Here is a 17,464-nt window from a genome sequence, read left to right as displayed (position 1 = left end):
TTTCGCTTATTTTCTTCAGTCGAATTTGATAAGTATTGCCGATACAGCTTATTCTTTACATTCATAGACTTGAGTATACTTGATGTAATACAAGGTTTAGTAGTCTGTTTGTCTTCTGTTTGTAATCCAACAGAAAGGGCACGTCTCGTCAAGTGCATTTTTAAAGATTTCTAAAAACCTCCTCGCAGCCTCATCGGGTCTTCGAACTCCTAACAGGGTAAAAAATCGGCATCCTTCAGCATCTCCTTTAGCTTAGCGGTATTTATGACTCTTGCTTTTCACTGTTGCCTGGTAATAGTTGGCGTAATACCGATAATTAGATGACACACCAACATAAAATGATCCGATGTGTCGTCTACGACGACCTTACATGCTCGAACTTGAACATTTGTACAAATATTGTCAATAAGAGACTGAGAATTTTCGATAGCTCTAGTCGGTATACGATATGCAGGGAGACATCCCGCGGCTAAAAAAGTAGACAGCATTTCCGATGCTACGTCGAAAAAACATCAAGACATTCTTGTAAAATTTCAGTATACCTTTTTGCGCTTCCGATTGGAGGACAATAACATACAACAAACTATTGGCTCATGGTTAACCTCAATTCCTACCGCTAATATTTCAAACAGTATCTCCACGTTCAAATGTTTCACATCGCTAATAATTTTCACAGGTAGTGATGACTTGACAAAAAGTCCAAGTCCTCCTTGCTTATTATTCTGGCGGTTCTTACACATGAACTAAAAACCGGGAACATTAACTAACGTTTCAGTTATAGAATTAAAAAAAAACAAGTTTTCTTTAACTGAAAGTAAGGAGTGACATTAAAACTTAAAACGAACAGAAATTATTCCGTATATGAAAGGAGCTGTCCCCTCCTCAACGCCTCGCTCTATACGCTAAAGTTTGACTCTTTGTCAAAACTTTATCTTTTAAAACAAAAACTAAAACTTTTCGACCTGTTTTTACGGGTCGAACAATTTTTTCAAAGAGAGGACCATCACCACCCAAAAAAAACTTAAAAAAAACCCAAAAAAAATTTATTTACATGTATTTTTATAACGTTTTTACGAGTCGGACAAACATTTCTAGGAGGGGGGTTCAACTCCTAAAACCCTCCCTGGACACGGCCTTGATATAGCCACAAATATCTAAAAAATTAGGATGATTGTGTAATCAAATTTTGACAGAGTCACTTTTGAAAAGTTGTGACAAAGAATCAATCTTTAGCGTAAAGAGTGAGGCGTTTAGGAGGGAACAGCCCCATTCATATACGGAATAGTTTCTGTTCGTTTTAATTTTAATGTCACTGCATAGTTTCAGTAATAAAAACTTGTTTTTTATTTAATTTCTGAACATTTTTCAACTAATGCATGTTAGAATTTGGCTTACCGTACGTGAAAAATTAAAACGAAATGTGGATCATAATTTTGGCAGATTTATTCCGCACATGAAGGGTTACCCCCTCCTCAATACCTTACTTTTTATGCTAAAGCTGTTAGCACTTTTAAAAAAGATTCCTATCCTAAGTAAATGACCCCTGAGTTTCAGTAGCGATTCTTAAGAACTTGAGACAAAGAATACACACTTTCGCCTAAAGAGCAAGGTATTGAAGAGGGGGCAACCCTTCATACATGAAATGATATCCACTGGTTTTTAAAATAATGCCAGTAAATTTGGCTTATCCTCTATGAAATATACACCTCCCCCTAACGGAAAATGTCTCGGTGGAAATGTAACCTAACGTAAAGTGTACCCACCCTCCCCCTCAAACTTCCTCCAGACAGTTCCATCTTCGCTGAGATTTCCCCTTCCCAGAAAAATTGCTTGCTGACGACTTAGCCTGAAAATTTTCCTTAGCATTCTTTCGTTTAAATAAGACTTTAGTCTCTAATTGGTTTATCGATCACTCCAGAAATACCCCCTTCGATAGAAATTATTTCTCGGAAATCAAAACACGCGGAAAATAGCCCCCAGATAATTCCCCTGGAACATCTTCACATGAAAAATTTGGCAAAGAGAATGTAAGATAATTAAACAGAATTTGGTATAGTAATTCTGTCAACCCCCCCCCCGTATAAAATTTCCCATGGAAAATTCCCCCCCCTCCCCGAAATTTTCCTACCCAAGGAACATTTTCCCTATAGAAATCCACAACCACCCCCCCCCCCCCCAAAAAAAAATGTGTGTATACTTCCGATTAAAAAATACTATACGTAAACAATGGGCTAATTTCATAACTTACAGGCCTCTCCCCACGGACTCTGGGGTTTTTTTTACATCAAAAACATAGTTATTTGATCTTTCGACTATACTGAATAAAACAGCTATCTCAAAAATTTTTATCAGATAACATTGGGGGAAATATGGGCTGGGAGGTGGCCCAGGTGCCCGCCAATTTTTTTTGGTCATTTAAAAATGATACAAGAACTTTCAATTTTAGTTCGAATGCACCCTCTCCCGACCTTCTAGGACCATTATTTCAAAACGATCAGCCCAGGAAAAAAAACCAAAAAAAAACCCATAAACATGCATCCGTGATCTGTCTTGTGGCCAAAATAGCAAAATTCTACATTTTTGCAGATAGGAGCTTGAAACCTCTAGAATAGGGTTTTCTGCTACAGTGAAAACGATGGCGTTATTTTCATTAAGATTCCTTGAATTTTAGGATGTGTTCCATCCTAATTAAAAAATCAGGCAAATTTTCTTAGGCTCGTAACTTTTGATGAGTAACATTAAACTTGAAGCCATATTTGGAATCAAACAGTTCGTGGTAACGAACTGTATTTAAGGAGCAACCCGGCTCAATAGTAACCAAAACTCTAAAAAACGGAATTTTGATGCCAATAGATGCATCAAAAGAATCAAATTTTTATGTTGATTTCAAATATATAAGTTTCATCAACTTTAGTCTTACCCAACAAAAGATACGCACCTGAGAAAATTTGGCTTATTTTCGAAAAAAGGGGAAAAAACCCCTAAAAGTAATAGGATATTAATGAAAACGACACCATCAGAGAACCCTACAGTAGAAGTATCAAGCTCTTATCTGCAAAAATGTGGAATTTTGTATTTTGTTTTACCAGAAGAAAGATCACGAATGTATGTTTATTTGTTTGTTTTTGGTTTGTTTTTTTTCCCAGGGAGATTGTATTGATCCAGTGGTCCTAGAATATCACGGAAGGGCTTATTCGAATAGAAATTAATAGTTCTAGTACCATTTTCAAGTGACCAAAAAACATGGAGGGCAACTATGCCCCCTCCCACGCTCATTTTTTTCGACAGTCACCCAATCAAAATTTTGAGATAGCCATTTTGTTCAGCATGGTCAAAAAATATAATAACTACGTCTTTGAGGATGATTAATCCTCCACAGTTCCCGGGGGAAGGGGCAAGTTATGAACTTTGGCCAATGTTTACATATAATGTTGGTTATTGGGAAGTATATAGACGTTTTCACTGGGGATTTTTGCTGGTAATGGGGGGGGGGGGTCGGGGATTACGTGGGAGGACCTTTCCACGGAGGAAGTTTTCACGGGGGATGGGACATTGCTATGAAGGGGACGCCGATTTCTCAGCATTAATTAAAGAAACGACCAGAAATGAAATAAACAATTTACAACTAAGAGTAAGGAGCAATATCAAAACTTAAAACAAACATAAATTATTCCGCATATGATTCGGTTCGCCCCACTAGTCAATACCTCGCTCTTTACGCTAAAGTTTTTTTTTTAGTAATTTCATAAGAGTTATTTATTCTAATTAGCGGCCTTTGTGATTAAGGGGTCATTCTTAAAGAATCGGAACAAAATTTGAACTTTAGTGTAAAGAGTGAGGTATTGACTAGGGGGCGAACCGAATCATAAGCGTAAAAATTTCTATTCATTTTAAGTTTAGATGTTGCTCCTAGCTTTCAGTTGAAAAACTTTTTTTTACCTAATCAGCATAGTAAGCTGATTCTTTTGATGTATCTATTGATATTAAAATATCCGTTTTTTAGAATTTTGGTTACTATTGAGCCGTGTCTTTCCTTACTTACAATTCTTTACCACGAACTGTTTGATTTTCACGTACGAGCAGAGACGACAAAGACTTCAAAATTTTCTGAATATTGTGAATGTTGTGAACTTTTTTACTCCAACTTGAAAACATTCCGTAAGAATTTAAACGTGGTGCGCATTTTACTTAAATAAAAAACTGTGAACTTGTCATCTACAGCCTTCATAAAATTCTGCTTGTATGATAAATAGTTTGATATCAATAGGTAGTTAACTGAAAATGCGAACCACCTTTAAACTTTTGGGAAATTTTTACAAGTTTGAGTAAAAGAATTCACACCATTCAAACTATTTAGAAAATTTTGGAGTATGTATATCAAAAGTATTCTTTAAAACTGAAAAATTTATTTTCCTCTTTTTAGTCCATTTGTTAAAAGTTTTTTTTATAAAGTATTTATTAAAGGTTTGCTTATACTATTGTGCAGTGACTCCTTACTTACAGTTCTTTGCCATGAACTGATTGATTTTCACGTACGATCAGAGACGACAGAGACTCAAAAATTTTCTGAATATTGTGAATGCTGTGAACTCTTTTACTCGAACTTGTAAAAATTCCCTAAAAATTTAACCGTGGTCTGCATTTTACTTAAATAAAATACTGTGAATTTGTCATCTACAGCCTTCAAAAAATTCTGTTTGTATGAATAATAGTTAGATATCAATATATAGTTGACTGAAAATACGCACCACGTTTAAGCTCTTAGTAAATTTTTACAAGTTTGAGTAAAAGAATTCACAACATTCAAACTATTCAAAATTTTGGAGTATGTATATTAAAAGTATTTTAAAACGGAAAAATTTATTTACTTCTTTTTAGTCCATTTGTAAAACATGGTTTCTTAAAACTATTTTTTATAAAATATTGATTTAAGGTTCAGTTATAATATTGTGTAGAGTCACTCCTTACTTACAGTTTGTTACCACGAATTTCTTAATACCATATATGGCATTTTTTGTGTATTATATCATCATGTAAATAAAGTTTTAGTTTCTGTTATAAGTTATATTACGTTTTATTACATACAAAAAGCACGTAGATATAGTAATTTATTTACAGATGGATCCCTAAATATCGGTCTAATATGCTTCAGCACCCCACAAGCTTTGACTAAAAGAAAAGAAGCAAAAAAAAGAAACATCATCATCTTCCCTTCTGTTTTTGTATAGGGTTTTCAGCTATGGTGTTTCCAACGGTGAAGTTTTTGGTTTAATCTTATACCATTTTGTGGAGTTTCAGGCTGTTTTTTTTTAATTATTACGATTTTAGTTTTGAAAACAAAAGCTATCATTATGATAAATCGAATCATTAAATTATGATTTGTAATCATTAAGTCATAAAACATTAAGCTATCGTTCCTGAATCAAGTTTAAAGGCTATTATTCCTCGCTTGACAATTATTTTTGAAACACTTTTTTAAATTTTCCGTTACTACGGGCTAGGGTTCGTAATATCATAAAATCTAAAATGTGATCTTGAACTTTTTTTCGGGAGCTTAATAATGAAGATTTTTTTCGATGAGAGAGGGAATAACAAAAAAAAGTTATTATTATAATTTAAATTAAAAGTTTCCAGGAATCAATTCAATCAATTCGAGAAATCAATTTTTTTCGATGAGAGAGGGAATAATAAAAAAAAATCTTTTATAGTCTAAATGAGGTGTCTCCAAAAACTTGAGAAATTTAGCATTTTGAGAGGGGCCTGGGCATTCAGACCCCCCTCCCTCGTGCGTAGAGTGCTGATAGGACCCGTTAATTACAGCTATCAATGTCAAATGGAGATAATTTAAATCAATTAATAAAATGCTAATTTTTACATATGAAAATTAAAATTTGAGCTCTTTTTAGGATTTTCAAGTAAACGATTTTTTTTCAGTTTATCAAAAGACTCATGTAGAGTCTGTAGAAGTTATTAGAAAAAAAACTGTTTAGCAAACTTTAAGAGTAAATTATTATACCTTCAACATTTCGAAGATAAAAAACTGAGCAAATGGACAGAGAGGGGGGGGAGAAGAGAAAGACTGAGGAAGAGATAGAAAAAAAGGATAGGCAGGCAGAAATGGTAGGATGGAAAACTAACCCACTCACTGTGGTAAATTGAGTCTTTGAGTCAGACCTTGCTTTTTGATGTTACTGAAGCTACTTCTTATTTTTCAGCGGTTTTTTCCATGGAGGGGGATAGACTCCCTCAGGTATCGGAGGATTCTTTAAATGCAACATTCAGCCTTGCTCAGGTTCACTTTCACTGGGGTTCAAATGGTACACAGGGATCGGAGCATGCATTAGATTTTAAAAGGTAAATTTTAATACTTTTAAAATTATTATATTACCGTACTTCTCTACTTAAGTCTAATTAATAGATAGATTGACAGATTTAACATATTTAACAATGTTTCTAAACAATAAAGCAAAATACATTATCATATACCCCCGCAAGCCTTTAATGTAAGAAGAAAGAAGAAAAAAAATGCTAAAAAGAAAAAAGCGAAAAAAGAGAAAATGAAAATTACTGATCACCCACTGAAAATCATGTAAGCAAAGAGCTATCTTATAACTTAAGCCGAGCAGAAATTATTCTGAATATGAGGTGAGCTGCCCTCTCCTCGATCTCTTCTTTTTAAATATTTTTTTTTTTAAATATCATGGTAGCACTTACATATGACCCTCTCCTCTCTAGAGACATTTACTTGGGGAATTTAAAACTGGCTCTCCTCACTTCTCTTGTAATGAAAGGAGCATTATCACCCCAGTACCAATTGTACTGGCGTAGCCTAATCCAAAGATATTCCCAGGAATCAAGAGGGATGATTCCCCCCCTCCCAAAGAAAATAAACTTTTATATTTATATGAAGGCTCATGGGGTTAGAAAATTTAGGCATAGAAGTTCAATTTTGGAGGTTTCAAGCACCACTCCTTCCAAAAAACAAAAATCAACCACCTCTCCTCGAAAATAGCCACAAATGAATATAATTAGTTAAATGTATTTTTATTTAAATATCTACATCGACAGTTAGTTTCTTATGAATTAAGTATATCTTCAAGGAACGAAAGCATCAACGCGTGGCATTGCTGTCTGTGGAGCTGGAAAGCTTAAAAAACAACTTAAAATAATTTTGAATCGGCTATCTCAGAAATCTTAATCGGTGGCTCTTTGGTGCTCTTTGGGGCAAACTTGTTGTTTGTTTTAACACAAAATGACTGAGAACAATCTTTTGTGCTATTTAAAAAGGTCAAACAGCAACTTTCATTGTCCCTGCTAACGACCTTTCTCCTGATAGTTTATCACTACTGGTTCGATCAGATCATCGCGAGGAAAAACCACAACAAACAAACAAATAAACACGGATCAGTGATCATGCTTCTTAGAAAAGATTATTAATTTAATAAAAAAGGTTATGATTTCTGCAAAAGAAAAGATTATTAATTTAGAAAAAGATAATAATTTCTTGATTTTTTACAGTGACTTGAAAGCCCTACAATAAAATTTCCTTATATATTGGATTTGATAGTTTGGTTCTCATCAAGGCCACTTGTCCCCTTGGAGGGATTTCCCCTCTATGCTTAAATGGGACAATTTTCTCAGGCTCTTGAAATTTTTTGTTAACTTTAAACTTAGTAAATTTTTTTATACTTTGAATAGGCATAAAAAGAGAATTCTTTTAAAATACATTTTGATATCAAAACTCCTTTCGTTAGAGTTGTGGCCACGAGGCCTATTCACACGAGTCGCTCCCTTCTTACAGTTTGTTGCACGAACTGTTTAGTGAAACAGAAATAAACACAAAAAACACCATTTCTATTTAAACGTCGTTGAAAAAAGGTCCCAGTAACACTTTCCTCCCTCCTCCTGGGAAGTTCCGTGCCTACACTCAAGATGCCCCAGATTGCCCCAGATGCCAAGATACCCCGAAACATTTTGTGCTGGAAAGCATCTTAATGTAGTATTTTCTGTTACAAGACAAAGCATTTTCTACAAAAAGAAGTGATTTATCATCCCACAGCACCTAATTTCAGACTTAAATCAAACAAAGTGAGACTAGAAAATAATTTACATCCCCCTCAAAGACTTTTTCATATATTTATCTAAAGTCACATGGAGAGCTAAAACAAGTAGGCATAAAAATCTTTATTTTTTAAGGAATCCACCCCCCCCCCCTAAAAAAAGATAAACCCACCTCCTCCATAATAGCTGTTGCGCAATTATGCATCATGTGCGTAATTTTGTCAAACATAAAATTAGTGACCCTGGTTAAATGAAACTTTAAAATAAATATTTTTTAGCTACCGTTTATTTTAAATGAACCACGTGACTCTTTTTGAGTGAATATGCCGCCACGCGGCACTACTGCTTCTGAATCTGGAAGTCTAATATATAGCTTTTAAAAGATTTTTAAATCTATTGGTTATCTCTGAATTTTCAAGCGATTGCAACTGGCCCTGATTCGGGCATAATTGTTGTTTGGGTCATAAAATGGTAGGAAGTGCCACTCTATAGAGGCATGGTCTTTCTGGCTACTTAAAAAAGAAGCAAAAGCTTTTAACATCGCTTAGAACGTGGCGCCCCCCAATTTTCAAGGACCATTGGTTCGATACGATCACCCTTAAAAAAAAAAAAAAAAAAAAAAAAAAAAAAAAAAAAAATGATGCCCAAAGTTTTTCATCATCTATTATTACCTATCATGGTTTTTCAAATTGCACATGAAATCGCAAAATTACACGGATGCTGGAGAAAATATCTTTTACGTGGAAAAGTCTTGCGGCACTGTCTGCCACCCTGAATTACATAATTTTAAGCACTTTAAATTTTTTGGAGTGGAACCCTTCCCCCTCTTAAAAGAAAGATTATTTTACATTTTTCAGTCAATTATAATTACTTCTCCCCAAGCACATGTAAACCCCTTCCACTGTCGATTTTTTCTCTCTCGTTTTAACTCTTTTTTTAGACTTCATCTCCGACTTAGAATTCTTCTGGTTTTCTGGAGTTTTATAATATGTTTCCTTGCCAGAAAAAAAAATTACTTTCACCTATTTCTCATGCAGTTTAAAATTCTTTTTTCCTTAATTTTTATTTGTATGGGTTTTTTATTTAAACGTTTAAACTAGCACTATGAACGAACAGTAGGCTCTCGGAAAAAAGTTGTCAGTAATATTTCAGGAAAGGCTTAAAGAATCAAGTTCAAACTTCGAGGAAATCTTTTGAGGGATGAACGAAAATTGCACAAGCCCTAGATTACTTCGACAAGAATTAAAAAAGACGATGCAATCTGAACCGAAAATTTAAAAAGACGAAATTACTGTACCAAAAACCTAAAAACTAAAAATTACTTGACGAAAAGCTCAAATTTTTCATTTTCATGAAAAAATTGAAAATGATGAAATATTTCGAATAAAAGTTCGGGAAACACGATACTACATTAAAAAATATAAAATCATGAAAGTTTTGAAAGAAAAATTGAAAAATTCGAAAATAATCGAACAAAGAAGTGAAGACTCGACATTAGTCAAGTGTTCAATTGTTAGTTTGTTTGTTTTTTCTTTTAGTCTTTTTTCCAGGGGTGATCTTATCAAAGGAAAGGTCTTAGAATGTTGCAAGACGGCTCATTTGAACGTTACTTAAAAAATCTAGTGCCTTGTTTAAGTGACCAAAAACCAGAGGGTAACTAGCCCATTTCCCGTGCCCTTTTCTTCCCAAAGTCTGATCAAAATTTAAAGAAAGCCATTTAATTCAGTACAATTGAAAGGTGCAATAACTTTGTCCTTGGAGATGAAATGACCCCCCTCCCCCGGAATCCCCGAAGGAAAAGCCACAAGTTATGAAACTTGCTTATTGTTAACATATATTATTTTGGTTATAGGGAAGCATACCGACATTTTCAGGGGAGATTTTCTGGGGATAAATTTTCTATGGGGAGAATTTCCAATTTGGATGGACGTTTCCGAGGGTGAACTTTCCAGGAAAAGTTTACAAGGGTATGGGGGGGGGGTTGGAGTTTGCGAGGATTCGTACAAGAAATTCATTTTATTTCTCATACTTTCTTGTTGGCAACCTCATTTTACGTGTGGAAATGCTCTGGGGTAATTTTACAGGGAAATATGTAGTGGAATTTTTTTCTGTGGGACTCTGACGTGAAGGGAGGGGGAGGGATTTCCCACAGCAAAAATTCTCTGTAGGGGTATTATCTCGAGCAGAAATTCACCATGGTTAATTTTCTACGGGAGAAACTCTCTATTGTTGGAGTTTTCTATTTTACGTAGGAGGAACTTTCTATGGAGAAATTCTCTCATGGTGGATTTTCCACGGGGAGGGGTTAATTTCCCGGGGCTATTTAAAAACAATTAGAAACTAAAAAAAATACATTTTTTTCTACTGAAAGTGAGCAGCAACAGTAAAACTTAAAAAGCACAAAAACTATTCAGTATGTCAGGGGGCTACCTCTCCTCACATATCCTGCCCTTTACAATGAAGTTTGGTCTTTCGTCTCAATTGTGTAAGAACGATTCCTAAATCACAAGGATAATGTAATTACAATCTGAACGTTTTTTTTAGAAGTTCTTAAAAATATTTAGCGTGAAGGGAGGGGCATTGAGGGGGGAACACGCTAATATACGGAATAATTTCCTTTCTTTTTAAGTTTTAATGTTGCTTCTTACGTTCAGTAGAAAAAACTATTTTTATTTAATATTTACAAGAAATGTCTCAAATTAGACCGAGAATTGTTATTTGTATCAAAACTTACAAAATTCCTCTCCGTATCGTCCCTTCGTTTTTTTTTGTCTTTTTTTTATCGAGTTTGAACAACTTTTTTGGTCCACAGATTCCCAGCAGAGTTACATTTGGTGCATTGGAACGCAAAATATGGAAGCTTTTCTGACGCCTTACAGAAATATGACGGGCTATTTGTTCTTGGTGTTTTTGTCACGGTACGTTGTAGTCCCGTATACACGTGCAATAATCCTTCATGTGTTAAACTTTAGTAAAATTAATATTATTGGTAGTAGGAAAGCAATATTTATCTATCATTTATATGTTCCGTGAGGATCATGAAGATATAAGTAGTAGAGGTCTTTGCTATACTAATGGTACACCTTATTTGGGAGACAATTGGACACCCTCCAGAACACCAAGAGAAGGTATTTGACCTAATTTAGAGAGAGAAGCGTTATAATTCAATTGATAGATTACAGATTATTGACAGATCGAGTCTTCAGGAATGGGTCACATAATTCTTGCATGGAAATATCACATAGCTATTGCGTGCACATATAATGAGAATGATTTTTTTGATTTTAGAAGAGAGAAAGGCTTGAACTATTAATTTCTTATCAACTAGGGGTAAATCTGTGGAAATGGTAACTTCATTAAGAGATACATATTGTTTTTGTTTAGGAGGGATGTCTTGAGAACAATTATTTAAATTGTCGAAGAGAAAGGGTTTAAATTTTAATCGCTTACTGAACAATCCTCAGAAATCAAGTAGTGATGGGGTTACAAATCCAAAATGACAAGGATATAACAAAGAAAAATTATTCAAAATTCTGAAGAAAGAAAGGCTTGAAACATTAATTGCTTATCAAGTAGGGTTAAATCTGAGAGAATGGTGACTCCATTAAGAGATACATATTGATTTTGTTTTGGAGGGATGTCTTGAGAATAAATATTTCAATTTCCGAATACATTTAACGCGGGAATTTTAAATATATAAGGGTGATCGCTATAATGAACAAGCACCAAATGAGGAGTGCAGATAATATAAAATATTGGGTAACATTGGGGTATGCATAAATTCGAAATCAATAAAGTAATATATATTCTAAGTGATGATACGACAGCCCTTGAACATCCATATCCCAACCACCAAGGACCCCAGTCATTAAGGACCCCAACTATCAAGAACCCCATCCACCAAGGACCCCAACTTCCAAGGCCCTCCAACCTCCAAGGGCCCCTTCTAACAACTTTTTGGCCCCTCTCCTAATTTTGTCTTGCTCTTTTTGAAGTTTAATTTTTTAAATTTTTTAACTTTTTTTTATTTTTTATATTTCTTTGAAATCGAAGTTTTTTAATTTTTTCTTATGTCTTAAAATGACGTAAAATATACTTAAAAAATTAAATATTAATATTTTCAAAGTAAAAAATGAGAATGATATATATATGTTAGTCGTGGTTTTTACTATTAGAAAAATAATATTTATAGTAGCACTTTTCTTTTTTTTTACTTGGAATTTTTGGACTTGAAAATTTTTTCAACTTTATTTTTTTTTTTGTAGTGTTGTATCGTGATTTATTATGTCAGTGTTACCTCTGTTGACGTTTCCAAGTTCATTTGAAATTTTTTCCTTTGAAACGTAAGACTTGGAATATTTTTTCTAGTGTTATATCGTGATTTATCTTGTCAGTGTCACATTCTGTTAATTTTTCAAAGTTCATTATGGATCTTTTTCGTTTGAAACATATTACTTGGTATATTTTTGTAGTGTTGTGTTGTGATTTATTTTTTCAGTCTTACCTCTGTTGATGTTTGGAAGCGCAATTTAGAACTTTTTTCGTTTGAAAGGTATGACTTCAGAATATTTTTTATAGTGTTGTATCATTATTTATTTTGTCAATGTTACAATCTGTTGATGTTTCAAAGTGCATTTTGGAATTTTTTTCGTTTGAAATACACGACTTGCGTTATCTTTGTAGTGTTGTTTCGTGATTTATCTTGTCAGTGTTACATTCTGTCATGTTTTAAAGTGTTTTTTTGGAATTTTTTTCGTTTGAAACGTATGACTTTGGATATTTTTCTAATGTTGTTTCGTGATTTATCTTGTCTCTTTACGTTCTTTAGATCTTTCAAAGTTAATTTTAGAATTTGTTTCGTTTGAACCGTATGACATAAGAAATTTTTTTGTAGTGTTGTGTCGTAATTTATCTTGTCAGTGTTACCTCTATTCATGTTTCAAAGTTCATTTTGGATATTTTTCGTTTGAAACGTATAACTTTGGATATGTTTTAGTCTTGAGTCATGATTTATCTTGTCAGTGTTACCTCTGTTGATTTTTCAAAGTGCATTTTGGATTTTTTCATTTGAAACGTACGACTTTGAATGTTTTGTTATGTTGTTTCATGATTTATGATGCCAGTGTTATAATCTGTTAATGTGTCAAAGTGCATTTTGGAATTTTTGTCATTTGAAACGTATGACATGGGGTATTTTTAAAGTGATATGTCGTTATTTATTTTGTCACTGTTAGCTCTGTCGATGTTTTGAAGTACATTTTGTAATTTTTTCGTTTGAAACGTATGAGTTGGGATATTTTTTTAATGTTGGGTTGTGATTTATCTTGTCAGTGTTACCTCTGTTGATGTTTCACCGTGTATTTTGGAATTTTTCGTTTGAAACGTATGAGTTGGGATATTTTTTAATGTTGTATCGTGATATATCTTGTCAGTGTTACCTGTATCGATGTTTCAAAATTAATATTAAAATTTGTTTCGTTTGAAACGTATGACTTAATTTATTTTTTTTTGTAGTGATGTGCTGAGGTTTATCTTGTCAATAATACTTCTGTTGATATTTAAAAGTGCCTTTTGGAATTTGTTCGTTTGAAACGTATGACTTAGGATATTCACTTATCATGGCGAGCCAGGCTAAGTGAATCTAAACGAACCTAACTTTTTGCATGTCTGTCTCACTTTGCCCGTGTGTCTGACTGGGCGTGCTGCCATCTATAACTATAGATACAAAAGATGACAGCAGAAGTGGTAGTTAAAAAGTGTTGCCATCTCTAAAAGAAACGGAAAAATTCCAAAATGCCCTTTGAAACATTAACAGAATGTATACTGACAAGATAAACCATGACACAATATTACACAAATAGTTCAAGTCATATGTTGAAACCGAAAAAATTCAAAAAGGAACTTTGAAACATGGACAGAGGTAAACAATGACACAACACTAGAAAAATATTACAAATCATACGTTTCAAACGAGAAAATTCCAAAATAAACTTTGAAACATGAATAGAGGTAACACTGACAAGATAAATCATGACACAACACTACAAAAACATATCTTAAGTCATACATTTGAAACGAAAGAAATTCTAAACTGAACTTTGAAAAATCAACAGAATGTAGCATTGACAAGACAAATCATGACACAACACTACAAAAATATCCAAAATCATACGTTTCGAACGAAAACAATTCAAAAATGAATTTTGAAACATCAACAGAATGTAATATTGGCAAGATAAATCATGAAACAACACTAGAAAAAGTATCCCAAGTCATACGTTTCAAATGAAAAAAGAATTCCAAAATGCACTTTGAAATATCTTCAGAATGCAACACTGACAAGATATTCTATGACATAACACTACCAAAAGATCTTAAGTGAAACGTTTCAAACAAAAAAAAATTCCAAAATGCACTTTCAAATATCAACAGAGGTAACACTGAAAAGATAAGTGACGAAACAACACTACAAAAATATCCTAAGTCATATGTTTCAAACGACAAAACAAAAAGCATTAACAGAATGTAACACTGACAAGATAAATCACGACATAACACTATAAAAATATCTCAAGTCATACATTTCAAATGAAAAAATTTCTAAATGCACTTTGAAAAATTAACAGAATGTAACAGTGAACTGATGAATCATGAAACAAAACTACAAAAATATCCCAAGTCATACATTTAAACGAAACAAATTCCAAAATGCACCTTGAAACATTAACAGAACGTAAAACTAGCAATATAAATAATGACACGTTTACAAAAATATTCTAAGTCATATGTTTCAAACGAAAACAAATCCTGAAAAACATTTTGAAACATCAACAGAATGTGACACTGACAAGATAAATAACACCACAACACTAAAAAAAAATATCTTAAGTCATACGTTTCAAACGAAAAAAAATTCAAAACGACCTTCGAAACATCAAAAGAATGTAACACTGACAAGATAAATCATGACACAACACTACAAAAACTATCTTAAGTCACACGTTTCAAACAAGAAATAATTCCAAAATGCACTTTGAAACACCAACAGAATCTAACACTGACAAGATAAATCACGAAAGAACAGTACAAAAATATCCCAAGTCATATGTTACAAATGACACTAATTCTAAAATGTACTTTGAAACATCAACAGAGGCAACACTGACAAGATAATTCTCGACACAACAGTAGAAAAAGATATCCTAATTCATACGTTTCAAACGAAAAAATTCCAAAATGTACTTTGAAATGTCAACAGACTGTTACATTGACAGGATAAACCACGAAACTACACTACCCAAAATAATCCAAGTCACACGTTTCAAATGACAAAAAAAATTCAAAGTACACTTTTAAACAACAACAGAGGTAACATGACAAGATAAATCACGACATAACACTACAAGAAAATATCCCAAGTCATACGTTTCAAACCAGAAAATTCCAAAATGTACTTTGAAACATCAACAGGGGTAACACTGACATGATAAATCACAAAACAACACTACGAAAAAAAATTAATCGAAGTCCAAAAAATTCCAAGTAAAAAAAGGAAAGTGCTACTATAATCATTATTTTTCTAATAGTAAAAATCACGACTAACATATCTATACCATTCTCATTTTTTTATTTCAAAATATTAGTAGTGATTTTTTTAAAGCATATTTCATATCATTATAAGACATATCGAAAAAATTGAAAAACTCTCATGTTAAAAAATAAATAGAAAAAATAAAATAAAAGTTAAAAAAAGTAAAAAAAAAATTCAAAAAAGTAGTAACAAAACGGGGTTTGGGGAGAATCTAAAAGTTGGGAGAAGGAGGCCCTTGGAGATTGGGATACCTTGGAGGCTGGGGTCCTTGATGGCTGGGGTCCTTGATAGTTGGGGTCCTTAGTGGTTGGTGTCTTTGACGGTTGGGATATGGATTGTCAAGAGCTTTCATATCATCACTTAGAATAGATATTACTTTATTAATTTCGACTTTTTGCTTACCCCAATACTGCGCAATATTTATATTAACTGAACTCCTCACTTGGTACTTGTGTATTATAGTGACCGCACTTATACATTTAAAATTCTGGCGTTAAATAAATTCAGAAATTGAAATAATTATTCTCAAGACATTCCTCCAAAGCAAAAACTTTATGTATTTCTTAATGGAGTCATCATTCCGTCAGATTTAGCCTAAGTTAATAAGCAATTAATATTTCATGCCTTTCTCTCTTCCGAAATTTGAATAATTATTCTTTTTGATATCCTTGTCATTTTGGATTTGTAGCCCCATCACTACTTGATTTCTAAAGATGTTTCTGTAAGCGATTAAAATTTAAACCCTTTCTCTTCGGAAATTTAGATAATTATTCTCAAGACATCCCTCCAAAATAAAAACAATATGTATCTCTTAACGGAGTCTCCATCTCTTCAGATTTACCCTTAGTTGATAAGCAATTAATACTTCAAGCCTTTCTCTCTTTGGAAATTGAAAAAATTATTCTCCTTCTACGTGCACGGTGTGTTATGTGACATATCCATGCAAGAATCATGTGACCAATGCCTGAGGACCCAATCTTTCAGTAATCTGTAACCCGTCAGTTGAATTCTAACGCCTCTCTCTCTAAAGTAGGTCATATACCTTCTCTTGGTGTTCTGGAGAATGTCCAATTTTCTCTCACCATTATTGATGTGCCGTTAGTATAGCAAAGGCCTCTACTGCTTGTATATCAAGAGTGTCCATTTTCCCTCCAGTCCTTCATCCATTTTAATTTCTAGATGTTATTTAAATTTCAAGCTTTACAAAAAACAGATGTCTTCAATAAAATAGCCCCACCCTCTTCCATAAAAATGCTTTTAAATTAGGCATACTAATCAAACTTGGGTATTGTAAATATGGAAGGTTGTCACCCACCTCAGCCCCATACTCATAGTGCTGACATTGAAGTGAAACAAAACATAACTCCTTGCCTTATTACGTAAAAAGGAAAGTTTTTTTCAAATGAAAGTAAGGAGCAACATTAAAACTTAAAATAAACTGAAACTACTCTTTAATTAAGGAGGGCTGCGCCTTCCCCAACCCTTGCTCTTTACGCTAAAGTCATAAAACTCATTAAAAAAAATCTTTTTCTCCAAATTTAATGGCCCTTGTAATTTAGGGTTCTTTCAAACAGTTCGTGGTTACAAACTGTAAGTAAAGAGCGACTGGACCCAGCAGTAACCGAAACTCTAAAAAACAAAATTTCAATATAAGTAGATACATCAAAAGAATTACCTTAACATGATTCCAAATATATAAAATTTATCAAGTTTAGTTCTAACTATCAAAAGTTATGAGCCTGAGAAAATTTGCCTGATTTTTGAAATAGTGGGGAAACACCCCCTATAATTCAAGAAATCTTAATGAAAATC

At 33.3% G+C, this 17,464-nt stretch overlaps 1 protein-coding gene across 1 annotated transcript in view; it reads left to right on the top strand.

Moving 5' to 3' along the window:
* Positions 1-17,464, top strand: part of LOC148953419 (carbonic anhydrase 2-like) — an 89,415-nt gene that overhangs the window by 39,811 nt on the left and 32,140 nt on the right. The window contains exons 4-5 of the mRNA XM_089087660.1: positions 6,216-6,354; positions 10,874-10,979. Of these exons, the coding sequence (XP_088943786.1) occupies positions 6,216-6,354; positions 10,874-10,979 (245 nt within the window). The remainder of the gene's footprint in view (positions 1-6,215; positions 6,355-10,873; positions 10,980-17,464) is intronic.

The sequence above is a fragment of the Artemia sp. Qi Xiang Cuo genome, chromosome 4 (genome assembly GCF_049724085.1).
Source record: "Artemia sp. Qi Xiang Cuo chromosome 4, ASM4972408v1, whole genome shotgun sequence".
Taxonomy (NCBI): domain Eukaryota; kingdom Metazoa; phylum Arthropoda; class Branchiopoda; order Anostraca; family Artemiidae; genus Artemia; species Artemia sp. Qi Xiang Cuo.
The sequence above is the reverse complement of the archived record's forward strand: the minus strand, read 5'-3'. Positions and strand labels throughout refer to the sequence as shown.